The 27,900-nt window shown below is 38.3% G+C and overlaps 1 protein-coding gene across 2 annotated transcripts; it reads right to left on the bottom strand.

Annotated features, from left to right (window-relative positions):
- Window positions 1-26,992, bottom strand: Ywhaz (tyrosine 3-monooxygenase/tryptophan 5-monooxygenase activation protein zeta). Of its 2 annotated transcripts, none has more exons than XM_047553118.1 (6): window positions 26,476-26,992; window positions 23,261-23,565; window positions 5,786-5,909; window positions 5,087-5,250; window positions 4,911-5,006; window positions 1-2,048 (listed from the first exon to the last, which is right to left on the bottom strand). In XM_047553118.1, the coding sequence occupies exons 2-6, from the start codon at window positions 23,552-23,554 to the stop codon at window positions 1,989-1,991; spliced, it is 738 nt and encodes a 245-aa protein (XP_047409074.1). In that variant the 5' UTR covers window positions 23,555-23,565; window positions 26,476-26,992; the 3' UTR covers window positions 1-1,988. The 2 variants fall into 2 exon arrangements, with proteins under 2 accessions (XP_047409074.1, XP_047409083.1); XM_047553127.1 differs by lacking the exon at window positions 26,476-26,992 and adding an exon at window positions 26,015-26,182.
- Window positions 26,993-27,900: the final 908 nt, after the last annotated feature.

Genomic DNA, 27,900 nt, shown 5'->3' with positions numbered 1-27,900 from the left:
TCCCATCATCAATATTTATTGAGCATTTACAGTGTACTAGGCACAATAGAACATACAGAAAACATTGTCCCTGCTCTTGAGGAGCTTACATTCTAAAAGGGGGAAAAAATACAACTCTTTTAAAATGGCATTTTGTTTGGTGTTTTCTGTAAAGTACTGAGGAAATATTCTGTAGGGTGAGCTTTGGGTATAACTTAGCCCCATCATTATTTAGAGAGAAAGAGGAAGGATTTTAAAGGCAGACAATGACAGACCATTCAGGATTGGTGGGGTTTACAGGGAGATAAACACAATCTCATCAACTAAGGAGAGATGTGCTGCAGTAAACAGGATATGGGAAATAGTTGGTGGGATGCAAGCAAAGGAAGCAGGGTGGGTATCTTAGACATTGAGTGGAGCCAGAAAGATCATGCGGCCTTTTCCCAAGTACATGGCCACCAAATAGGAATGGTTGGTGACAAGACAGAAGGCTAAAAAAGGAAGGTAATCTTGTGCACCTGACAAATAGAATAAAGGATCAAAATTGAAGGCAGGCCATAGAATATCAAGAAATTCTTAAAAACCAAAATGATTTGGAAGCACAAAACTTACAGTTAATGCTACCCAATGTCATGATGGGCCAAGAACATTGTGGCTTCCTAAGTTAGAAAATGCCATATACCAAAATTTTGAATGGAATATAATACACTTTTCCAATCAATCTCATCCTCCCCCAGAAAAAATTTTTTTCATTTTTTTTTGGGGGGAAGGAGGAGGGGGAACATGGGACATGGTTGAGAATGGTAGTTATATTAGTAGTATTTTTGTTGTTATAAACTTTGCATTTAAACTTGGTAAAAGCCCATTAGCTGCCAAGAGGGAATAAGGAATACATTTCCAAGAATGTACAATTTACTTTAGAGAAGTTTCAAAACCAAAAGACTAATTTACATGAAAAGCTGTAGAGAAAGTAGTTGAAAAGTCCATTCATAAAACTTTTATTCCACTTACATGAACTTAATACACGGGTTCTTAACAATTATGCTTGGATTGTTCATGAAAATTTCATAAGACATTAAACAAAGCTAGCCATCATCTCAAGTTATTTCCCTGTTAACTATTTTTTACAGCACATGCATGTTAGGCAAGTATCAAAAAAAAAAAAAAAAAAAAAAAATCACAAAAGCAAAAAAAAAAAAAAAACCTAAAAAAAAGTTAAATACATGGGTTTTGTTTTGTTTACTGCTGAGCTTGATATACATAAAGTAATGGATATCAAGCAATTCATTTTTACTGCATCTTTACTTTTACATTTGTTCTTAGGTTGCCTAAAACATTTAAATACAAATAAAATGTGTAGCAAAAATAATGAAAGCAAACAGCAGGTAACTTTACAAATAATGGAATGTGAACCGTTTCTGCCCTTATCCAGAGTAAATTGGGTCACAACTTTGTCCAAAGGAGCACTTCTGCAGCGGTAGTCAAAGCTGTGCACACTGAGATCGACTATTCCACAGAAACACATGATTCACACATGTAGGATCCATGGGATATCTGTTTCTACTACAGCCTTGTAAGTGCTCCAAGCCTTAAAGTACCCACAATAACTACACCTGTGACTGGAACCAATGATCCCTTTTATTCCCCACCAGGACAAACCAATATGTAGGCAGTTTTCTTTGCTTAGACATGGAAGCAGTTTTAACACTGGCCCTTGTGAAGCCACAATGTACCTAAAAGTACTATGCCAAACATTTATAACTTGTATAAAAATTCCACATCCCCATATTGGCCACCTCAAGATGAAAACAAATAACTCCCTAAATGTTAACTGGCTCTACTCCCCTAATATTAAACATAAAAACCACATGGGAAATATAGAAATTCAAATAGAAGTAACATAAACCTGTCATAAATCGTAAACAAAAAACTATTTGTGGGACAGCATGGATGACAAATGGTCTACTGTGTAAATTTTAGAATGAGGCAGACAAAAGTTGGAAGGCCGGTTAATTTTCCCCTCCTTCTCCTGCTTCAGCTTCGTCTCCTTGGGTATCTGATGTCCACAACTGGTTTGAAAAAAAAAAAAAAGGAAGGAAAGGTTTTTTCAGCATGTGTCAGTTTGGAAAAAAGGGAAAACTTTCATATGTATGCCAAGTCCTCAAATGTAATTATGCATTTCAGTTGAAAAGCATTCTTAAAAAGATAGCTCTACAGAAAGCAGCTTCAAAAATACTTCAATATAATACATTTATTTCCCTCCTACTGTCTTGTAAGCCTGATACATACACAACACAGATGTCTTCAAATAACAAAATCAGATATAGCAAACTCTGGTTACTCATAAACAGCAAAACAGTAAAATAGAAGAAATCAAAGTATTAAAAAACAAAAACAAAAAAACACTTAAGTGTCAAAAGCTATCAGAATATCTTGTCCAGAAGAAAAGCTATAATCTGAGAGATGTATATACTAGTTGAGTGCAACTAAAGCAGAATCAACCTAATTTGGCCGTGCTCAAGGAACTAAGGCTGACCACTCTCTCCTCATAGAGCTTAGACTGAGTTCCACTCCAAAGAAAATCCTACAGCGCATGAAAAGTCCAGTCAGCATCTACTCTCCGAGCTAAACTGCAAATTTAGCTTTTCTGACACTTTTAGCTTAGAAAAGCATACCTTAATTTTTATGACTCAAAATGAGTGCTGAACCAACAATATGGTCAGAATTGAATACTTTAAGAGGCAAAACCAAAACTTGTTTTATAATGTGGCAGATTACAATACTGATTCTACTATTAATTTTTTCCACTAATGTTACTATCGTGCAACAGGTGAAAAAAATTCCAATAATCCATTTATTTATTAATCAAATATATCTCTGGCCTGGAAAGAAGACTACTTCCAAGGTCACAGAGTTAGCCAAATGACCTCTTGTAGCCTGTGCTGTTACATCAACAAGGAATTCTGTGGGACAAGATGAAAATGCCTATGCGGTCTCTTTCTGGTTCTAGCCTTCAAGGAGTTTTGAATTTTATATATAAATGCTAAAAATTTGATACAAGATAGTTCTCTTTTTGGGGTAGTATTTTGATAATCATAGTCAACCAAATTCAGATTCAAATACTTGGTTAGGTTTTGGCAAAATTTCTTCACTTGAGGATCAGTCAAATCAACCTATAATTCTATCAGCTGATGATAATAATAAGGCTCAGAGAAAATATAGTAAATAGTGACAATTAGAATGGGAACACTGCCTTTCTTCTTACTCAGTTGTTGCAGTATATACTTTAAGCTATCCTGACACCAAAATTCAGCTGCCATGTGTACTTTAGATTAGGCCCTCTTGAAAAAGTGATGAGAACACAATATAGTAACTCAGGCTCTACCTTAGCACTTCCAACAAGAACTGTCAAGTTACTTATCCAAAAAAAAAAAAAAAAAAAAAAAAATTAAAATTAGCTAAGAAAGTGAAGTATCTCTTTCATTTGATATAAAGATTCTTTCATATAGGTTGGGTTTATTCATTGTGGTGCTGGTTATTGAACCTAAGGTCTCACACATGCTAGGTGACTACTTCACCACTGAGCTATACTCAGAATCTTTATTAAATTTATTTTGAAGACACAGGGTCTTGGAGAAGTTTCTCAGGCTGGCCTTGAACTAGCAATCCTCCAGCTTCAGCCTCCTGAGTAGCGAGGATTAGAGGTGTGCAACTACTATGCCTGACTCACTCTTGATTAAATAAAATACAAGTTCATAGATAGCTACAAATTGCATGTACTAAAGTAATTTAAGCTATTTAATTGGCAGTGGACTACAATGAAGTTGGAACTGAAACATAAAACAATATGTAGTCCCCCAAGAGAAATGTCTTAAAGCTAATAAAACCTAGCAAAACTAGACTACAATCTCTTAATTTCTACCTCTACCTGACAGAGATACATGGTGATTTTTTTTCACATGAACTTCAAACTTCAAATTTAATATTTATCTAAAGAGAAAGAATGGGACAATCTAAGGAACCAAGGAGACATAAACTAACTACAATCTGTGGATTTCATTTAGATCCCAATTCAAATAAAAAACTGTTAAAGAGGGTGGGAAGGAGGTAAGAATGGAGGAAAGAGGAACTGTGTAGAGGGAAAAGAGGGGTGGGAGGCATGGGGGAAGAGGAAAAAATAATGGAATGAATCAAACACTATTAGCCTATGTAAAAGTATGACTACACAAATGGTATGCCTTTACTTCATGTACAAACAGAGAAACAGTATGTACAGTATGTATCCCATTTGTGTACAATAAAAGTAAATTAAAAAAAAAAACTGTTAAAGATACTGCTGAAAATTGACTTAGATATTTCATATCATTTAAGGAACTACTGTTCATTTTTTGTGTGATGTTATTGAAGTTCTTTTTCTAAATATGAGTATAACAAGGACAATTATAGCCTTCTACAAGTTGTTCTTTTTTTTTTTTTTAAGAGACCAAGTAAAACAGATTTCCATTTGGATTCTGAAAAGCACATGAAATTTTTCAACTGATGTTATTATCAGTATCTTACTGCTATTCTATGCAAATATGGAAGCAACTTAATGAATAACAAAACAACTTCTAAAGAAATTTTAACATGGTCTCTACTTTTGATACTAAACTGTTCTGAGACTAATATGAAAACATTCAAGATCTGAAATGGAAAATGTCATTTAAAAATTAAAATTCATGGATCACAAAATTTTGAAAGTTAAAAAATTAATAATAGACCTGTAACTAAAGAAAAGTGTACATTTTTAGTACTTGTTTCTAACTACATGAAGACAGTTTTAACAACAGGGTAGACAGAATATTACATGTAATAAAAATCCCAGAAATTTTCCTTGAAGTAAAATGTTTCTTCATTCATATTAATCATTAATGATGCTACTATGTACTTACTGTCAAGTTGTCTCTCAGTAATTGCATTATTAGCGTGCTGTCTTTGTATGATTCTTCACTTAATGTATCAAGTTCAGCAATGGCTTCATCAAAAGCCTGTGATTTAAAAAGAAGTAAATTTCAGTGCTCAAATAATAAAGATTGGTAAATCTCCACATAACAAGTAAAATACATACTGTCTTTGCAAGAGAGCAGGCTTTCTCTGGTGAGTTCAGAATCTCATAATAGAACACAGAGAAGTTAAGGGCCAGACCCAATCTGATAGGATGTGTTGGCTGCATTTCCTTTTTGCTGATTTCAAAAGCTTCTTGGTAGGCTTGTTGTGACTGATCCACAATCCCTGGATAATAAAACGCCAAAATGTACTGATAAAGTAGTCTGCACTTAATCTTCATTCCTTGAATCAAAACTTTCATTTAATACCCTGTTGACTGAAACAAGCTTGTAATGACCTCAACTGAACAAGACTTTAAAAGGGGGTGAGGGGCTTCTTTGAGATCAGATTAGTCATTTGTTAATGTCAAAATAAAACAACCTTGTAATCTCACTGTTCCATTTTCAATACTTAGTTTATACTGCTTGTTAGTTATGCTGTGGCCATTTTTTTTTTTTTTTAACCAATTCTGGGAAAACATCTTTGTACACAAAACTTGCTTTTCAGAAAGCACAGACTTTAGAATAGCAATATTAAGCAGTAGATATATATATTCTCAGAACTCAAAAACAAAACCTACCTAAACATTTCTGCTTGTTATTCAGTGCTCAAAAGCAATTAAAAAACAACAAAAACTTGTTTTTACTTCAGAAGGCAACTACTTTCACACTATCACATTTTCACAAGTTCAGCCAAAAGGTTTAAAACAAAAACTGCATACCTTTCTTATCATCACCAGCAGCAACCTCAGCCAAGTAACGGTAATAGTCTCCTTTCATTTTCAAATAGAAGACTTTGCTCTCTGCTTGTGAAGCATTGGGGATCAAGAATTTTTCCAAAAGAGACTTAAGAAGAAAAGAAACAGATATAATAAGAACAAAACATTTACAATACAATGTAACTGCATTTCTTAAGCACATACTGTGGCCTAAGAACTTTCACACCCAATCACTGTCATTAAGATAATTAAGAATGCAAAAGGGTCATAATTTGTGGTCTAAAAATTAGTAGGATGCTTTGGTCAGTGATACTTAATTTGAAGTTAGTACTTGGTTTGTTATTTAAGTATAAAACTGAATAAAGGTCCTTAACAGTAGTTATTCTTGTGCTGGTTTCAATGAATATGAAGGATGATAGTTAATATTAAAGAACATTTTCTAACGAGCTGGCAAAATTTTCATTTAAATGTAATCATGGCATGAAAACACGAAGAACCTCAGACAGATCTTTTGGGCCTCTGGAAAAATAACTAAAGCAGAAACCATAATGTAACAACCAAAGTTCACGCCAGAGGAAGCAGAAAAAGAATTAAACTCATTTGTAAGAATACAATTTGAAGTAATACCTCACAACAGGTTATACCTCAAATAAAAGCTTAATTTTCAAAAGTAAATTAAGATAGTGAAAGGACTGAGATTCGCAAATCTAAAGAGTAGACTTTAATCTCATTAAAATCTTTTATCTAAAATACATGTTTAGAAATCATCACATAAAAGTAGATAAAAGTATCTTTAGCCTGTAGTTCTGTTTAAAACTCTTAACAATTTAAGCTTATCTGAATCCTAACATAGTAAAAATCACCTTCTACAACCATTTTAAAGCAAAAAATGTGACTGTATTGAAGGAGAAGGCTCTTAAATGGATTTTTTATTTTCATTTAAGGGGGAAGAAAATAATTTCAGTAGCAGCATTAGACAAAAAATAGGGCCACTCTCACCTAACCCATTCCCTTCTGGTAAGTGTTAAGTATACTCTAGGACTCAAAGTGAGGTTCATTTTTAACTGGACTCAATGAACCTCAAATACACCAATTCTTACAAGGGGGAAAAAAAAAAAAAGATGTAACACATGGTTTCTATTCCATAAGTTAGTGGCCTACTAGTGTGTATCTATTTATAAGCACAATCATTAGAAAAATGCTTTTTAATAATAATTCTGCATGTGTTTACCCACTATGTTCCAGTGGTGGGTAAATAAGACACTTTAACCCAGTTACTCACTCTGTATGTAGAAATGAAGACCATAAGCAGATACATTTTTAAACTGCACCAGAAAACTTAACCTCTTTAAACGAGATATTGATAAATGTTGCTAGAATTAGTAATTTATCTTTGTATTACCTTCTATATTCCTAAAACCCCTTATTTGACCCCTGGGGTAAACCATGCTAAACTGACAAACTGCCTGGGAATTAAAGTAACAGTTAAGTTGAACCCTGAATTAGCCACAAAATAATAACTTTAATGCTATCAACCAGCACCCATAAGAAACAGGTGGGCTGGATAACAGTAGTCAGGCTGCTCACTGACCTGAGGAACAACTGTCAACAGTGGTAAATGTTTCTGGCGAAACACTGACACTAACAAGTTGATTCTCCTTTTGTTCTCTTAGAGCCCTGAACTGTTGTATGAGAAGTTAAACTACCCTGTTAAAAAGAATGACATGCTACCCCCAGTCATCCAAGTGAAGCCATGTTAATTAAGATATTTTGGTTCCAGCTGAAATCACAGTTGAAAGCAGCAAAGAGTGGTTCTACTCAATGCCATATGAAAAAATTTCTATTAAGAGCAGGTGCAGTGGTGCATGCCTGTTTAGAGGTTTAGGAGGCTGAGGCAGGAGGATCTCGAGTCTGGGGAACTCAATGAGACCCTGTCTCAAAATAAACTTTTAAAAAATGGCTGAGAATGAGGATGTAGCTCAGTTGGTAGCATGCACAAGGCACTGGGTTCAAACCCCAGCACCACCACCAACACACACACACACACACACACACACACACACAGCAGCACATGTCAAAAACAAAGCCCTAAATTCAATTCCCCAGTACCTTAATGGGAGCTGGGGGGACTTGGGGTCTTTTTCAACTGTAAGGGAAAAATACAGAGTTTACTGGATTAAATTAATTGTAACACAAAAGAGAAACCCAGGTAATGTTAACTTGTCAAACTCAAAGAATAATGAAAGTTAATTTTCCAGATCTGAAAGACAAATTTTCCAGATCTGAAAGCAACAAATGCAGAAAGAAAAGAAAGAATAACGCATAAAAGGAAACAGCACTGATCAGAAAGTAGTGGAACAATGAAGCAAGGGAAAAGATGGAGGGAAAGTAGAAAACAGAAATGTAGAAAGGAATGATAGCCGTTTTCAAAATGTCCCCCAAATTAAGAGACTATCCTATTAAATACACAATGCAACCTTCAAAATTTTGTTCAACTACAAAAAGTATAAGGAAAGCAATGATGAGAACTTGAATTTACAAGGAGTGGTTGTGGGCACAGCATTATACAAGGAAGGTATTGCAACTTCCAACTATAAAATAAGGCTAGCTGGGTGTGGTAGCACATACCTGTAATCCCAGCGGCATGGGAGTCTGAGGCAGGAGAATTCAAAATTCAAAGCCAGCCTAAGCAACTTAGCCAGACTCTCTCAAAAAGGGCTGGGGATGTGGTTCAGTGGCTAAGCACTCATGGGTTCAATTCCCCGGTCCCCCATAAAGAGGTCTATGCTGTTTATTACCTAAGTTCAAATTCCAGTTCACTAACTGTTGTCACTGACAAAATTCTGCAATCTCCCTGGGCTGCAGGTTTCTCATCTGTTAAGAAGGTAATATCAACAGCTCTGGAAGGATGAATGAGTTAATATACACTATAGAAAACATTTAGTACAGAGTCTTGGCAACTAATAATCAACAAAGTAATGCTGTCATCCTTTTTTTTTTTGGAAGGAAAAATAATCTAGTATGAGCCAAGCTTTCTTTTCCTCTTTAAGTACTACCCAAGTTAATTAAGCAAATTACCTTAAGAAAACATGCATATTATAGTAATCTTAAAACAGCCTTGTAACCAGTCAACTCACCTTAGATTTTAACTTTCCTTTTATGTGAACTTATTTCCTCATATTTAAAAAATACCACTTTATTTCTCCCAACTGTGGTACTTATTTCTCTCAACAGGTATACTTTCCAGAAAAAAACCCTCAATATTAACAATAGTTTCATATTTATGGTTAAAAATTTTTTGCTCTCAAGACACTTTTATATTCATAAAAATATACTGCAAAGCTGTTAGGATCACAGTAATGAACTTTAAGTTTTTCAGGGTTCTCATTTTTATCACTTTCACAAATACCATTTAATTTCCTCGAAGAGCCAGGCTTACTTCACTGATTTTCAAGATGTTTGCCAAATACCCAAATCATATAATCAGTCTGTCTGTAGTTCTCTGAAGTAAAAAGAACATTCCACAATGACAGCTAGTTTAATACACAATTCAAATACTAACACGGATTTTCCCTGGAGACAATCATGGTACAGCCAAGCCTCCATATTCACAGGTTTCATATTCATGTATTCAACCAACCACAGCTCAAAAACATTTAAGGAAGGAAAAAAACAAAAACACTGTGCCTGTACAAGACACAATTTTTTTCTTGTCATTATTCTCTATACAATATAACAGAGCATTATATTACATTAGGTATTAAGTAATCTAATGATGGTTTCAAGTGTAAGGGAGGACACTTATTGGTTATGTGCAAATACTACCATTATTTTTTTTATGTATGGGACTTGACCATCAACAGATATGGGGGAGGGGTGTCTTAGGACCAATCTCCCATGGACAGGAGGACACGTGTACTTTTTATTCAGCCACACAAAGATGTCTGTAAGAACTATTATAATTAATTTTATTGTTCCAAGGATACTAAAACCTGAAACCACTCTTTTTTCACTATGAATCCATGGTGCATTATGAATTACTACCTAGATTAGTGCAAGGGAACCAGATATTTAGCCATCCTTGCTTTTATACCATCAGTGATGATGTCAAAACAGGGATAATAATTATTTAGTATTGTCATGAAAATAGTCATGACCTAATAATGGGAGTCATTCTAAAAAAACTCCCAAGGATCTCATACCACTTTTAAGAACTGTTGGTTAAAAGAAGTTTTGCTACGTTGTACACCTTAAAATATATAATACATTTTTTCCCCCAATCACACCTCAATACAACTGGAAAGAAACAGCTGTCTTAAATACTTAGCTCTAAATGCTATGTTCTCCCTAAAGCTAATTCTTATAAGCTATTCAGCTTCCTATACACTGCCTGTACCACTAATGTCTAGTGGAGAGTTTTTAGTTAAAGGAGAAAATACTGATTTCTGTTAATAAGGGACAGACATTTAAAAAAGCAGGCAGCTTGTCAATATAGGAAGAAGCATTAAGCGCGTGTGTGTGGCGGGGGGGGGGGGGGGGGGGGACGGACACCAATTACAAAATACCAAGTAAACAACACTACTCTTCAAGAACATAATTATTTTCTTGGCACTGAAATTCCCGGAAGGATACTCAAAGGACTAACAGAGAATACTTCTGAGGAAGTGGAATGAGGTCACAGTAGCTTAATTTTTTCACTCTATATTATATGTTCTATAACACCTGAATTATTATCCAGAGCAAATGTAATTTAAAATACACTTTGTAATAGTTTTACACCTTTAATTTTTCACATACACATGTATTCTTTTTTAAGACAGAATCTTGCTATGCTTCCCAGGCTGATCTTGAACTCAGGCTCAAGCAATCCTCCTGTCTCAGTCTCCTGAGAAGCTGGACTACAGGTGTGCACCATCCCCTCGTACACATGTACTGTAAACTTACAGGCTCCATAAAGACATTTTACACAAACATTAAATCCCAACTGAATCGCAAAATATGCATAATTTGAACAGCTTCATTTAAATAAAACAATACTTTAAAAGAATTTAGAGTGTGGAGGGAATTTTATTAGCTTAGTACCCCAAAGAAAACTTTTCAAAACAGTCTTCATGATTAAAAGCTCATTATGTACCAAACTTCTAATAGTTAGAATATGACAGAAATTACTGAGGTTGATGCTATGTCAGATAATAAATATTTTTCTAGAAGAGGAAAAAGTGTTTCCCTGAAAATCTAAGAAATTGCTCTTTTAAAATGACAAGTATCTGGGCACTACACTAAGCACATATGTTCAGAAAGAGTAGCAAAGGCACAGGCTAAGTACTTCTTAATTATACTTGCATGACCTTTGGAAAACTGCTTTCTATGCAATGATTCTTAAAGAGGAGGAACTAAGAAAAAGCCAGCAGAGAATGGGAAGATGTGAAGTAAATGAATTTGTTTGAAAGTCAGGAAACCTGATTTATCAACTGCCCCAAGATGAGATGAGAGTTTCAAAGAAAATTATGACACGACTGTCTAATTAACGCTATTTCACTACAACATTAGTTTCAAAACTCCCTTCCCATTTTACCCCAGGAAAGTACCAAACACTATCCATTATACCACTATTCCTTGGATTTCCTTACTAAGGCCACTTTTTTTTCTCCTTTCTTTTTGAAAAGGAATAAGAAGTTATAGACTAAACATCTTCAGACCAAACTCTTAAAAAAATTTAAAATTAACATTAAAAATAAAAACAAGTACTCAATTATTAAGAGTTTATATTTTGACCTCAGCTCTAATGAATGGTCATCTGCCACTATACATTCGGATTAAAACTCTGAGTTACATGCTATGATTTGGGTTTGGCAACTAGAATACATGAAGACAGATAACAAAAAATATATTTCAAAGGAAAATTACAAGTTACAGAACTGTGATCATATTTACCCCTTTGAAGAAGTAACCCACTCATTACAAATCAACATAACCTATAGGGAAGGCACTTTGGCAAAAACACATATTAGTACATAACCTCTGACAAAGTAATCATAATTATAGGGTGTCTATCTTTAAAAAATGATTCAAATGATCAAATGATTGCAACACAGGATGCTTTCAGAAGTCCTCCGTGCTGTTTAAATTTTAAAAATGTACTACTGGTTAAGTAACAGAACAAAAAATCACATGCCTCCCAATGATTCACTGAGGAGGACACAATATCAATTCCAGGATCCCTGTCAAAAACACAGTTATGAATTTAATGGTGCAGAGTAACAAGGCAAATAAAAATAAAGGGAAAATCTACAAAATAACTGGTAGGTACTCTTGAAAGTGTATCAAAACCATAAAAGGCAAAGATTGAAAAACTGACCCATGATAAAAGAGAGTAAACAAAATGCAAAGTGTATCCTGGATAGAATTCTGGAACAATCCAGGAAATACGGTGATAAAATTTATGAAATTTAAATAAGATCTGTAATACCTTATTATTTTTATTAAATTCCTGGTTCTGTTGGTTATACAACATGACAACATAATTTTCTCTTTGGTTATTTAATATTATGATTATTATCCATAAACAAATTTTAAAGAGAAATTCTCTTAAATAGTGATTACTTCTGGAAGATGGGACTAACACTGTTCATATACCCTCGTATTCTTTTGTACTCTTTTATTTTTTCAGTATCCATACTGTGCTGGTATTACTTTTGAATTCAGGAAAGAAATGGCACAAAAATATATTTTTGTAAAGAAAAACAAACTAGGAGTTATATTTTATAGAATCATTGAATTTTAAGGTGGAGGGGGGAAAAAGGTTCTCACCATGTCTTGATGGAATTTTTCACCAACTGGTTATAACATTATGTCTAATTTTCACAAAGGTAATTATGCATACAAAAGCAGTAGCAAAACAAATCAAACCCTAATGAGACATTCATGGGAGTCTGAAAATATAGCTGGACTAACTATGACAAGACCTTGCCAAATAAAGACCAAGGATCCATAAGCCTTTCCTCTGTTTGAGATTATACTATCAGGGTCTGTTCCATGAACACAACAAATCACAATACAGACATGCCTATTTCCAAACAAAGCATGCACAAAAAAAAGAGGAGAGGGAGGAAAAATAAAAACCCACCAGCAGTTAAAAGGAAGAAAGCAAAAATAGAGGTACAAGAGCCCTCAAATGTGATTCTCATTAAATACAGAAGCCAAAGTCTATCATCTTTAGTAAAATCAAAAGTGCACTCACAAAATCCCCCAACTCTCTTATAACAGAGAAAAAAAAAAGTTTCAATGAGGTGGTACTATGTAAGGGACTAAAAATATTAATGCTTACTGTATGACTTAATGTAAGTCATGAAACTGCTCATCTTTAGATTCTCAGTCCATTAAAATGAGAAAGTTTAGGCTGGAGAGCCCTTCAACTCTAAAAATCCAATAATTCTGTAAAACTCAATTCTCTATTTTGTTATTCAATTTAAAAACTCACAAAATACTCCACAAATGTCACTTGTTAAAAATAAAACATTCAATCTGGCATGGATTGAATTACTGGATACACCTGTAATCCCAGTGAATAAGAAAGCAAAGCAGCAGAAGGATCCCAAGTTCAAGGTCAGCCACAGCAATTTAATGAGACCTTCTCAAAATAAAATAAAAAGGGCTGGGGCATTGGTAGAGGGCCTCTGAGTTCTATTCTCAGCACCACAAAAATAAATAAAACATCTTCCTTAACAGGAAATAATTTAATTCCAATTCTCAAGCACAATGTAATTCAAGTTTCTTGTACAATTCTTCCATGCATAGAGAAAAATATTTACAAAACTTTTACTTTACACTGTAGAGTTACCCCAGCAACATATCATTCCTACATCTGTTAATATTCTTAAAAAAAAAAAAAAAAAAGGCATCAATTTCTTGCAACAGAGCCCTTCAACAGAGCCCATTAATCTGGAAATTAGTCTCTTACTCCCCCTTGTGGCTAGAGGGGCTTCCATTCATCTCTGAACTGCAACTTCCTCAGCTCCTTCCAACCATCAGAGAAAAGAACTACATTAAAAATGTTAATGACAGCCAGGCCCGGGGGCACACACCTATAATCCTAGCTACTCAAGAGGCTGAGGCAGGAGGAGAAAGACCCTCAGTAACTTAGCAAGACACTGTCTCAAAATAAAAAAGGACTGGGGATGTAAGCTTACTGGAAGAGCACCCCAAGCCATGCCCAGTAAATCCAAAAACTAATTTAGTAAATAGGTATTTCCAGACATTTTTACTTTATGCAATGTCTAGCCTACTGGAGTAAAATTTTAAGAGTTCTATGAGGAAGTCATATATAGAAAGAATTGTTTGACTTCAGTAACAGAAGACTGAAGATAAAAAGATAAGAGAATTTTTGGCTAGTCACTTAACTGAATACAGTTTTCAACAATAAACAGATGGCAAATCTTCACCCTTTAATTTATTAAAATCAATCAGGTATATTTGATAAAGCAAAGGTATACTTGAGAAATATTAATGCTACCCTAAAATACTGTACTTCCTGTAGAATGTAGTTGCTCCCTAATTTATACTCCAAGAAAATCAAGATTACTGCACAAAACAATGGCAACTTTATGTTAAGACTGTTATTTACTGCTGATTTTTAGAAAAATCAACTGGGTGAAATGACTAATAAGTGGGAATAAAAATTGCTAAGTTAAATCAGGTTCAGGGAATTGCTTGCCTCTGGATCACTAAAGATGGCAAAATAATCTCAAAGTACAAAGTTTTTTGATATTGTTGGTTAGTGGGGATTAACTCAAGGGCACTATTCCTCTGGGTTACATCCCCAGTCTCTTTTATGTTGAGACAGGGTCTCACTAAGTTGTCTAGTCTGGCCTCCAACTTGGGATTCTCCTTCCCCAGCTGCTGGAATCTGCAGGATTACAGGTGTTCCACTGCTACGCTGGTATAAAGTACAGTGTTTTAAAAAACATTTTAGCTGAGCACACATCTGTAAATCCCAGACTTGGGAGGCTGAGGTGGAAGGACAAAATCGAGACCAGCCAGGACAACTTAGTGAAATCCTGTCTTAAAATAAGAATAAATGAAAAGGGTTGGGGATATAGCTTAGTGGTAAAGTGCCCTGGGGTTCAATTTCCAGTACCACAACAGAAAAAAAAAAATTTAAACAAACCCCAAATGTAACCCCTAGAGACAATCAAATGGTAAAAAGTACCAAAAAGAACTCCCTGAGCAGTAATTGGTACCCATTAAATTTGACCCTCTTGAGAGATTTCCTTTTTCTCTCCTCCTCCAGAGCTCCTTTACAGATGGCCTCATCCTTGACCTAGGTTAAAGTTTCTAATAAACCAAGGCCCCATTCCCCCATTATTTTCATCACAAAACTTTGTTTGCTTAAAATGTCTCATTTTATACTGTTGTTTAAACTTGTATATACCACATTGCATATTATGTGTAAATTCCCTAATGGGATTACATTTTATTAGAACCTTTTTTATTTCTTGTGATACTGGGAGCTGAACCAAGGGGGCACTCTACCATTGAGATACATCCCCAATCCTTTTTGAGACAAGAGTCTTGCTAAGTTGCCCAGGCTGGTCTTGAACTTGCAATCCTACCTCAGCTATGGGAGTTGTTGGGATCACAGGCAGTGGAGCACTATTTATCAGAACCTTCTAAAGTCAGTTGAAGACAAGCTCTTCAATGTACTTTTTAATCTCTCTCTCTCATTATTTTAAAAATTTACTTGGTGGTGCTGGGGATTAAATCCAAAGTCTCACACATGCTAGATAAGTGCTCTACCTCTGAACTACATCCCTATCCTTTCTCTTTTATTCTTTGACTTGGTCTCACTGATTTGCCCAGGTTGGCCAGAAGTTGCAATCCTCCTGCCTCAGCCTCCTGAGTAGCTGGGATTACAGGCTTGTGCTAACACCACATTCAATCTAACTCTTATTTTATTATTTGTGTACATGTCTTTTTTCCTCTCTAGGTTGTCAAGACAAGAGCAGGGGCTTTTTATATTTATTATTCTATGGCAAAAGGCTTACAAAATTTTAGATAGTTAATAAACGTTAAACAGAAAAAAAGTTTCACAGTTAAGTCTGAAGAACCTGTACAAGTTCAACTCCCTAAAATAAGGCAGAATATACCTTAGTGTCCTTTTTAGAAATATTAAATGTGAATACCCTTCAAGGTTTTATTCCTGTGATCCAGAAACTTACTTATCAATCCAGACTTTGGATTTAATCCCCAGCAAACAATCTGGCTGGGCATGGGGGGGTGCATGCCTCTAATCCCAGGTACTAGGGAAGATGAGGTAGATGGCAAATTCAAGGACAGCCTGGGCAATTTAAATTTATCAAGATTCTGTCACAAAAAATAAAAAGGGCCAGGGGAGTCAGGTGTGGTGAGGCACATCTGTAATCCCAGCAGCTCAGGAAGCTAAGGCAGAAGAAACATGAGTTCAAAGGCAGAAGAACTGTGAGTTCAAAACCAGCCTCAGCAACTCAGCAAGGCCATAAGCAACTTAGTGAGAACCTGTCTCTAAATAAAATATAAAAAAGGGCTAAGGATATAGCTCAATGGTAAAGCACCCCTGGGTTCAATCTCTGCTCAATAAATACATACATACATACATACATAAAATCAAAGGGCTAGGGGGGATGTAGTGGTAGAGCACCTCTGGACGCAACTCCCAGTAAAGCAAAATCACCACCATCAAAACAAAACAAGAAGAGCCTGTAATCTCTTATTAGAAAGGAACAAGTAGAAAAACAGCATTTTGGGATGCTATTCTTCCCAATGACTTCCATAGTACTAAAGTACTCATCACATTGAATTGAAAACTTGCTTTCACTATAGTACAGCCTGTCTAATTAGAAGGTCCTCAATGTCAATTCCAAAGAATTCTATTTTAAGTAATGTATTTTTGGTGAATTTTCATCAAGAGTCTCTGGGTTGAAATGAGGTCCAAGTGCGTCATTCTAAACTCTGGGCAATGGTGTTTATTATGTTTTAAGAAGAAGAAAAGAGCTAACATTTCTGAGAAAAGCAAGTAATGAATGAGAATGAAGTCAAATAAATGAAATTCCAATGCAACAAAAATTGGCCACTCCCCGTAAATTAAATGTGATACAGGGAATTACTGAGGGGAAAACAAGCTGAGTATGACCTCTTGTACACAATTGCCCCTAGTAAAATGGGAAATGCTGTATTAGGGTAGCCTGGCATGATATTCCTCACAGGCCAAATTCAAATTTGTGCCACTTGAGAAATTAAGGATAACGTATTCCCCTTCAGTGTACTTTATTACAAATTAAATATCTCAGAAGTCAATGGTCCTGTTTTCAAGGAGATTGAGGGAATGGAGCCAATCTCCTCAAGTTGAAAACAACTTACTTATCAAGATTAAAGTAAGTTCTAAATGAGAGTATGAAACAAACCCCTTAGGTCAGAAAGAAGAGAATTAGCAATGGCTTGAATCAGGGACAATGAGAACAACAAATTAGAGCTAAAAGCTTTACATAGGGAACTTGGGCAAAGAAGGAGCAAATGAAAACAGCTTTTTAGAAAATTACAATGAGAAATATGTGCAACAAAGAACCGGGAAGTAGCAAGTGCAGGTGAATGACGAGCAGCAACAGTAAAAGAACGTTTATAATTTATCTTTTGTTCATTAAAATTAGATCAAGTTCATCCTCACAATATCATTTTTCTTACTTGTGAATGCACACTTCTTTTTTGAGTCTAATCCTGGGTAATGCCCGTGGGGGTGTATTATATAAATGAATATCAGCATGAATGTAAAAGACTGAAAACCTATGATCCAGGCAACACAGCAGTAACAGACTGTAGTGAGACAAAAATCGGGACAAGCAGCTTCAAAATGAAGATGAACTATGGCCTTGAATACACTGAAATCCTGAGTCCCTAAAAACCTAGGGCACACTTTATAATCCTCAATGTAAAACTCTAATAGTACTTTAAGAGCTATGGGAACTACGATGAAATTACAATAGGGATCCTAGGAATTCCAGAAAAGCTCTTAAAAGGCTTATTAGAATTTCAAAGAAGTGAAAGTTATTTAACTTAGTTGACATGAGAACACCCATAATTTGAACTTACAAAAATTTTCCTCATACATTCTTCAGTAACGTACAATCATCTATTTTGAAATCGAGAATTTGTGGTGGAATTAATTCAATACTGTAAAAGTTATAAAGGCAGACTACTTCCTAATATTGGGCTCCCTTTTTTAAGCACTTTCAGATGTGAAAACAGGAACTTTATACAGGGGGAAAAAACCTTAAGCCTTTCATAGGTTAAAGATGACCCAGAAATCAAAACCAATTCTGTAAAATTAGTGTGTAAGCAATGATTAAAGACCTGATGGAGGACATTAAGAAACTATTATTATTAAGAAGCTCTAAATTTCTTTATAAAACAGGATGAGACAAAATGTGGTGCTGTTTCCTTTTCATAAGGTATTTTCCCTGACCTTTAAAAGTTCCCAATCCTACTACATTTAGCATTACAGTAGGCCTTCAAGATCTGACTTGTATCCATCTCTCCTAATCTCATCTCTTCCAAAACTGGAAAAGGCTTTTAATTGCAGCAAGGCTATCCCTCCTAAAGTTCTGAAAGAATGATCTTGAACATAACAACTCTTGTTAAAAAAAAAAAAAAAAAATTAATTTTGTTGGATCTACTAGTTCCACTTAATATATAAGATTTGTTTATGCTAGGTTCTTCATTCCTAGAACACTGATGCCCATAAATCAGGCTCAATGCTTGAGGCCTGTCAGTTTTACAGTCACTCTCAGGAATACCCTTCTAAAAGCAATTACATGCTTACCAAGAGTCTGCTATTTGTTTACAAAATTATGCCACTATACTGGCTAGAATTATTTGAATGTTAACTAATGAAATACAATTATGAAAAGATGTGGATGAACAACTAAAAGATCAGGAAAAAACTGCACATATAGCCAATGGCCTCTTAGTTCTCACTCCAAACTGCATTTTATGGAGCATGCATTTGCATTTAGAAGGGTAGCTTATGCAAGAAATATAGAAAATGATTTCTGAACTGTGGATCTATACATATTTAAAGAAGATGTCTTAATTCCACATGAAAAACAGCCAAGTGAATATATGTTTTAATTTAAATAAATGTTTAAAACCAAGTATGATCACACATATGAGCCATTTTTCAAACAGCCAACATGAAGCTTCTACACTATCATTTTAGAGGTGCTACCAGGATTTCTTTAATGATAAATCAGCTAGTCTTAAAATGTAAAAAAATGAAAAAAATTACTCATTGTAAGTACAATCCTAAAATGGCTTATTTCCCACTTGTCTAATTAAATATATAAAATAAGGCCAAAAAGACTTTTTCTTAGACAAAAAAGCTGGATTCATTATATTTCACAAGTGTCTGTTATTCCTATACTTTTGAGACTTTCCTCATACTTTTCATTCTAATTTCAATCTCAAATACTATAATTTTCCCCCCTTAATTCACTTTTAACTATTTTCCCCATTCATCACTGAACATCTTCAGGTAATCCAGCATCTCTCACAGGTAGGACCTCATTCCTAAGTACTGCTTGCTACAAATGGGCAATCTGTTGCTCTTGATCACATTAATTGGTTATTCTCTTTTACACTAAACAAGGAACACCTGCCTGCCTACCTTCATCTTCCTTTTTTATCACTTCCACTTCACATAACTCAGACTGCCCAACTGTACAAAATACCACTCCTGAAAGCCAGTACTTACCATTAAAAAAGACTACTGAAACTCATTACCAAAATGACATTATCTAATTTATTCTTTCCTGGAAGGCACTATAGGCATCTATATCACATAAATTCTCAGTACTTTAAAACACATCAAAAGCTACATGTGACAGACATGTAAATATATGAAGTATTAAAGATGGGTAAGCACTGCAGAATTCTTTTAAGAGGTCCTTATCCCAATAAATGAACTGCCTAATGAGTTCTAGCCTAAAAACTAACACTACATAGAAGTCTTTTTAAAAGCCCAAGGGACCTATTGATAAATTAAAACTAGGCAAGAACCAAACTCTGCCTGGTTTCCTACTTGCCCCTGTTCTGCTTATTAGTAGAGTTCTGTGGGCTTAAGATAAAAATCAGTACTGGGCAACCAACCACAACTTAACACTGTTCCAGGCAAAAAAAATGTACAGCAGCATAGCAAAATGCAGTTCAGTCAAGTTACTGAATCACTATTACAATAGTTGATTACTTAACTGAAGTTGCCAACTGTTACAAATGGTAAACAATTTTACAGCTTCCTCTCTCCCAGACCTCCTTTAATAAGGAAAGAAAGTTGTTCTTTGCCTTATACCACCGTTTTCAAATTTTTAAATTGAACATTTGAAAATCTGATGGCTGGCATGGACCCTCTGGCCCCAAAACACACACAACTTCTTGGATCATTTAAAGCCCATTCATGAACTGAGTTGAGAGACCCCTGTACTATTACAGGCAGATTCATGACTGTTTTTAAAAGAGCCACAAAGCTGAAAACACAGAGGGAAGTCAAGGTGCTTTACCAGATTCTCCTCCTTCACAACCACCCTATGGGGTGGGGGTATTGCTCCTATTCAATTAGGTTTTCCAGTATGTATTTTCTTATATTTTCATTTTATCATTACTTCCAAGATAAAAATTGCCTATTTTTTGGCTGTATCTTTCAGATTTAAGCAGTATTAGCATCAGATTACCACTAGCATTAAGTCCCTCCAACCACCGAGAGAGCACCTGGCAGAAAAGGCAGACTGCATTAGTTCACGTACTACAATTTCAAATCAACAAGGTAATAATTTCAAGGGTATTTTGCATTAAAAAAAATGTTGTAAAGATTACTCCAGTGACCATTTCCCACAGTAATGCTCTGTAACTCCCATAAAGTAACTCTGGTCTTTTTCTGTCTGCTTCTTAAATAGCATAAACTAAACATTTGATAAATGCACATAACCAGAATGGGTTACTAAAGGGATTCTCAGAAAAACCGAGAACTCCAGCAATTAAGCCACTATTTTCGGGAAGAAAAGATACTGTCTCAGCTATTATGATATAGGTACTCAATATAACAATGACATCTTCTTGTTCATCACTGATGCTACCAACCAACATTAATTCTGCAAAAGAATTACGTGCTTTTTTTCCCCTCTGAAATTAAGAAAATCAAACAGCACATGCTTTTACTAATCAAGTATAATGGTTCAGGGAAAAAAAATTTAAGAGAAATGTCAGCTCGGCTACATTTCTTCCATTTTTACTAGAAAGAGGAAAAGGAATTTTATGTTCCCAAGTTAACATTGCCTCGGAAAAACAAGGTAGGGAAACACCCATATGTGAAGAATAAGGTTATCATCAATAAATGCTCACTTTTCCTACCAAGTTGAAACAGAAAAAGCCTAGGAATATTAGCAGTGCTGCTGACTTAATCCTATTATCCTCTTTCCCCAAAGTAAACTGGTTTATTTAACAAATACTTGAACACCTAATCTATATCATGAACCATGGAAAGATCACTGAGAGATTACTCTAGAAAAGACCAAGCATGGAAGCAAAACTTATTTAGAAATCTCTAAGCCATTTATAATGTAAAGGAATTAAACTTTCAAAGTGAAATCTGAGAAGTCAGTGCTATCTCAAAGAGGTGAACATGCCATGCCTAGTGACAGGAATTGACCCCTTATAAATTTTAGAGGGTATTTAGGGACTAATACAATCATCTTCATCCACTGCTTCTATGTAGGTTTCTTTTTCTTGATAAGGAAATCAAAGTTAGAACTGCTACAGTCTTTTCCTAGGAAAATCCTCACAAGAGTTTTTATACCTTGTGTGTGGAAAACATGCAAAGATCTATCTGGAATTGCAAATAAGCTTGTTAGTGAAGGTAAATGTTAACCATATCCCCCTTTATTCCTAAAACTGACTCCTATTCTAAGGGAAATTACAATTTGTTATATACCTCTTTAAAACTAAAATAAAAGTTAAGTACTTGGGGGTTGGGGGGATACCAGAAGGAAGGAAAGCAGAAAGGAAAAAAAAAAAAACAAAAAAAAAAAACCCATGTTTTATTATAGAAAAAATAACACTTTCAAAATTTAAATGCTTAATTTAGCAAATCATAAGTACATCATTTAACCTCAGTAAAAGTTTAATACTCCTTTTTTCATTTTAGAATAGCTATGATAGTAAAGATTTCAAATAAGCAAACAACAAAAATTAGACCCAAGACTGTAAAATGCCACGTGAGCCCACTTTAAAATAAAAATAAATAAATAAATAAAAAAGGTAGGCTGAAAAAAATGCCATGAGGAAAACACAATTTAGGAATTCAAACTTTTCCATTAATAAAAGACTAGTGTTAAAGGAACTGTAAAATCAACACAACTTTAACAAAACCAAAAACCCCACAACCACAGCAAAAAGAATCCTCTATTGCCCATTACAACAGTTCTTCCATGAACATGGTTCAAATAGTAAGTACTACACACCTGCATTTCCAGAGTCCCAGATTTAGTAACCTGTCCAGAGATTAGGATACTACTCATTTCTATATACCAGAGACCTGTCACACTAAGACCCAGTATGTGTAACCCTAAGTTCTATAACTATAATCATTTGGTAAAACCACTCAAGTATTATTCCAAAAACTTTCCATTTATTAAAAAGTATTCATATATATAAGATGTTATATGCTAGTTGGCTGGACTCTTTACTAGATTATTCTCAAACTTTCTGGATCAGAAAACCATAGCTTATACAAAGATATTAAAATTAACCAAAATATAACATCTAGTTCTTTTAGAGAAACAGAGCTTTTAACCAGTAGGTACTACATGTTTGAAATACTTCTTATATCTGGAAAATCAAGCTTGAGTTATTCATAACCTTTCACAGTGGATGTCAGTATTCAAAGGTGACTTCCAACACTTAAATACAGGAAGGGAAGGAAGCAACTGTGAAGTCAGAGTTTTCTGCATGGCTGACTCATTTCATTAACATTATAGCAGATAATCCAGAGGGGCACTATACATACAGTGAGTAACCTATTACTTTCCTTCCATAAAACAAAATATGTAAAATTCCTGTATCCATGTACATATATTTCAGATAATCACCTTTGGAATTAGTAGATATTTTAACCATAATTGAAATGTAATGCAATCTAGTTTTTTATTCCAACTAGTCTATAAGATATCTCCATAGCTTATTGTTTTTAGCAGAACTAAACTGATACTCATTATTGCATTTATTTTATACAAACTGTCTATAATTGTTCCAACACATTTTAAGTAATGAAACCTTGACGACTTCTAAGATTAGAACAATTTTCCAAAGAAAAAGAAAACCAAAGGGAGGGAAAAAGTCAATATTATAACTGATACTCATTATAAGAACCCTATGTTATAATGAAGCTAAACAGATTCTCACCAGTACATCATTGCAGATATCTCTTAGTTCAGTCTCAATTTTCTCTCTGTACTCTCGAGCCATCTGCTGCTTTTTCTCAGCACCTTCCGTCTTTTGCTCAATACTTGAGACGACCCTCCAAGATGACCTACGGGCTCCTACAACATTTTTATAAGCAACCGAGAGAAGATTCCTCTCCTCATTAGACAATTCAGCTCCTTGTTCAGTTACAGACTTCATGCAGGCTGCCATGTCATCATATCGTTCAGCCTGCTCGGCCAGTTTGGCCTTCTGCACCAGCTCATTTTTATCCATGGCTGTATGTTCTGTAGGGGGAAAAAAAAGGAGTATTCAGAAAATTTTCCCCAAATATACAGATCCAAAAATTATATATGGTTCATAAGCTATATTAACACCTCAACCCTAGTTGTCTGTGAAAGATTCTTCACATGGGGAATTAAAATTTAGGCATCTTAAGAGGATGATCATAATAGAGAAAAATTATCATACTCTCAGAGGTATACTGACAGCCAATTACATCAGTTTAGCAAAACTAAAACTGCTTAACCACATCTCTGCTTAGAATCTCATTTTACACAGGGTCAAAGCACATTTGGGCAAAAGGGCGATTTCAGAACCACTTCTTGGGTTACCCGACAAAAATCTCAAGTTGTTTCCAATATCACTAAGTGATCCAAAACTTATGCAGCTTTTCTTCATTCAGTAAAAACAATGCCTAAAAAGAACATTAAAATTTCTATACTTCCAGAACCATGAGTCATGTCAGTTTGATGTAATTCATGTCTTTTAACTTTCATCATACTTACTTTTGTCAGGAGTCAAAGTTTTAGTTGGTTCTATTCCCACCGCAAATCTACTAGATCTTACCAGCCAATTATAGCATGACAATTTTCTGGGGAAAACGAATATGGTTCTTCTTAGATATTTTGATTATTAAAACATCAAGGAGCAATATCTAACCCTAACACCTCATCTCTCTCTTGCACTTGCTTAAAAAATATCCAAAAGTCCTGGAACTCCAGTTCCAGTAACCACCAGTACACCCTAAAATATGTCACTTTGGAAGCACCCACAATGTCACTGCTCCAGTGTAAATGTAAGATCAATGCATTTTACTTCTAGCAGTAACAGCCTGATTATGTTATCACTCAAGCTGCCCTTTCCCATGTCTTTTCACCTAATTCACTTTCCCTCATTTTAAAGTTCCCTAGACTTCAATTTCTCTGCGGGTCTTCTTCAAAGATATCCTTCTTAAAGGGTCTGCAACACAGAGAAAGATACTAAACTACAAAGGGATCCCACAGAATGATGCCAGAAATGCGCCATTAAAAATTAAAAGATGGACAAAAGAGCCACTGCCACTCACACCATGAAAGGGGCATACACTTCACCATCCCAGGGAAATCCCACTTTTTAAAAAACCAAACGAGAACAGTTAGCACTATTTAACAAGCAATCACCTAGCTTCCGAAAGAGCTGTACTGTTTCAATGAATAACATTTGTGATCTCTTTCCTCCTGTTCTCGAAATATTAATTTTTCCCCAAAAAACTCTAAGATGCTCTCTGGTTAATACTGGGTTTAATGAAAAATGTTTAAAACCAATATAAAGGTTTCCCTCCCCACTTTGGTACAAGAGGAAGTGGATTAGGTTCTCATAGAATAACTTGGGTTCCCAGGTCTCGCCTCTACACTGCAGTGAAGACTCGCCGCACCCACTTAACCCTCAAATGACTTACGAAGTAGGGTAGGGTGAAAAGAAATCGCTCAGACCGTGACTTTAAAGAGCAAATCCTACGGTCCGCGCCATCGGCAACCACCTCCCCTCCTTGGCTCCGCCCAAGCCTGAGCCTCCGCACAAGTCCCCGACTCTCTTTGTCACAGCGGATCTGTGTCAAGGAGCCCAACCTACCGCTGAGTGTTAATTCCACCCCCCTCCCCAGCCGCAACAGAGCAAGAGGGAGGAGCAGCCCGCGCCCCCGCCCAACTCAGATGTGGGGGGAGCCGCCCGCCCCACCCGGGGGCAGAGACACCAGCGCCGCCCGCAAAAGCGGAACCGCTACCAGTCCCGCTGCGGACACACCCCGCTCTCCCACCGGCGTCTTCCCCACCACCGGACACCACGGGTGTCCTAGCAGAGTCCAGAAGCAGCCGACAGCTGCGGCAGGCGGGGGAGGGGGCGAGAGCCACACCCAACCCAGAGGGGCCACCACCGGCTGTTAGGTTCAAGCCTACCCGCCCCGCAAAGCAGGATGTGCGTCTCAATACCCGGCGCAGGGACCCTGCAGTTCTCCTCCTCGGGGAGTCTCCGACGCCGACCGCGGTCTTCCCCAGCCCCTGCTCTAGCCCAAGGGAAGCGGGGCCCCCACCCGCACCTCCCGCGCCCGTTCCCAAGTAGGAAAAGCCGGCCCCTCCCCCACCCCGACCGGGAAAATTTAAGTCCTTCCTCCCACTGCAGAACCCAGGAAATCCAGCGCTAGGTCCCAGCCTGGCCCCACCCCAAACCTCACTCGTAGTGGGTTCGCCCTCCACACCAGAGAGCGGTCTCGCCCTGGTATACCTGGCGGTACGCTGGCCCGGCCAGACCTCGGCCCGCTCTCGGCCAGGCCCTCCCCCCGCCCAGGTCCCCGCGGTCCCCAGCCCCTCCCCGCCGCCGCAGCGCGGGGCGCGGAGGCTGCGCCGCGGAGGAGGGAGAGGGGGAGGGGAACGGGAGGCGAGGCTAGGAAGGGGAGCCGAGGGGAGGGGGCGGCCTCACCTGCGCCACTGCAATGCCCGCCGCCGCCGAATCATTATCTCCGGCGGAAGCGAGGGGCAGGGGGGTGAGCACCGAGAGTGTGGGGGCCGCAAGGGTGGGGACGGATCGCGGCCGGGGGCGTCTCGGCCATGCCTCATCCGTCCTCCAGAGCCGGGGGACCCCCGGGGATCCGCGCGTGGGCGCTTCTCCACCTCGGGAGGAAGAGTGAGGGGAAAGATCGCCGATCGGCGCTGAGGTGTCGGTCCGGAAGCAGGTAGCCGGAGGCGGCCGCAAGTGCCCGCCCGAGCCCAGCGGAAGAGGAGCCGCCGCCCGTGTCCGCCTAAGGAGACTCCGCCTCAGCCCAGCGCCGCTACCGGGCGAGCGGCTGAGGGGACTCCGAGCCAGGACAGCTCCCACGCCTTCGCAAGGCTGGCTTGGGGCAGGAAAAAGCGGGGCGAGGCGGCGGCGCCCGGGTGCCTTACCTGTGTCCGGAGTGGGTGGCGGCGGACGGACGGGGGCTCAGCAGTCTCTGGGCGGCGGCGGCAGCGGCGAGGCTGAGACTCTGTCCCTGGATCTCGCTGCTCACAGGCTACAGCCGCTCCGCAGACACGGGGTTTCCTCCAATCACCAGCCCCGGCAGCAGGGGCACCACACGCACGATGACGTCAAACGCTGCTATGGCAACCGTTGATTGGTGCCCACAGCTCTCGGGGCCCAGCGCAACTGCCGCTCCCCAGCGCGCGCGCCCTGCCCGCCCGCGCTAGAGAGCAAGCGGAGGAGCGCGCGTCCTCGCCCGCTACCAACGCTCCTCCCCACCCTGCTCAGCTCTCAACTTTTCTGGTCCCCAGTGCACCTGGAAAGGGAGCTGCTTTGTTTTCCTCCCAGCCACTACCCTTGTTCCTCGCCTTCCCTTTGAGTTTCCCACAATCTTTCTGTTTCCCCGGCGATCTCTCTCGACTCCCTCTTGCTATAAGCCTGCGGGAAGGCAGCCTCTCCCCATCCCCCACCTTCGCCGTGGTTCGGACCTTCTGCGCCGGCGCCAGTCACTCCCTCTAGAAGGGGCTCCGGTTCAGCCACATCCGGGACCTTTTACATCCCCCCACCCCCCCTCCTCCCCGCTGCCTGGCTGCCCCGCCCTCCGAGCTCCGCGGTGGTAACTGCCCAGGGGCAGCCCCAGGGCGGGATGACGAGTGGCTAGGCGACTCTAGCATTATGAGCAGGACTGGCGGTGGGGGGTCGGGCGCGGTCAGACGTGGGGTTGGGGCACGGCTTGCTGCGCTGCCCGGCACCCGCCCGCCGCTCCCCAACGCCCGGCGGGACGACCTGGGCACGCGGCCCCTCCCTTCCTCCTTTCCTCCCTTCCGCTGCCGCAGCTTTACCTGCTGGCTCGAAGGAAGCGGCCTTAGACCTTTTAAGGCTCGGAAAAGAGAGTGAGGCGTCCAGCCCCCGAGTGTGGCTGAGTGACGCGGAGGCTTTCCAATCGGGAGCTCGGGATCTGCGCGCTGTGACAGCCGCGAGGGGACAATGGGTGGGCGCCGAGGTGGGGGCGAGGTGGGCCGGGCCAGGCGGAGCCGGCGGGAGGTGAGGCCGCTTTCAGAGAGCGGCAGTTCCCGAGGGGTAAAGAGGCGACAAACGGAGGGTCGGACGTGACCGTGGAAGCCTTAACAGGAAGCGAGGCGATGACACCGGCTCGAACGCACTAATTCGTTTTTCGTAAACTATTTTTTTCATCCAAATAAAGCTTTCACTTGAAGACCTCATACTGTATTGACTTAAAACATGAAAATCACTGTTTTTGTCTTTTGGAAGCAAGGTTTGTGGGCGTCGTTGTTCCCAGGGCCCTGGCCGACAGTGGGAGCGGGCTGCAGGCTTGATGAGGAGCGGGTACAAGAGCCTGGAAGTGGGGC

The sequence above is a fragment of the Sciurus carolinensis genome, chromosome 1 (genome assembly GCF_902686445.1).
Source record: "Sciurus carolinensis chromosome 1, mSciCar1.2, whole genome shotgun sequence".
NCBI classification, from domain to species: domain Eukaryota; kingdom Metazoa; phylum Chordata; class Mammalia; order Rodentia; family Sciuridae; genus Sciurus; species Sciurus carolinensis.
Note: the sequence above shows the minus strand (reverse complement) of the source record. Positions and strands in the feature narration are given on the sequence as shown.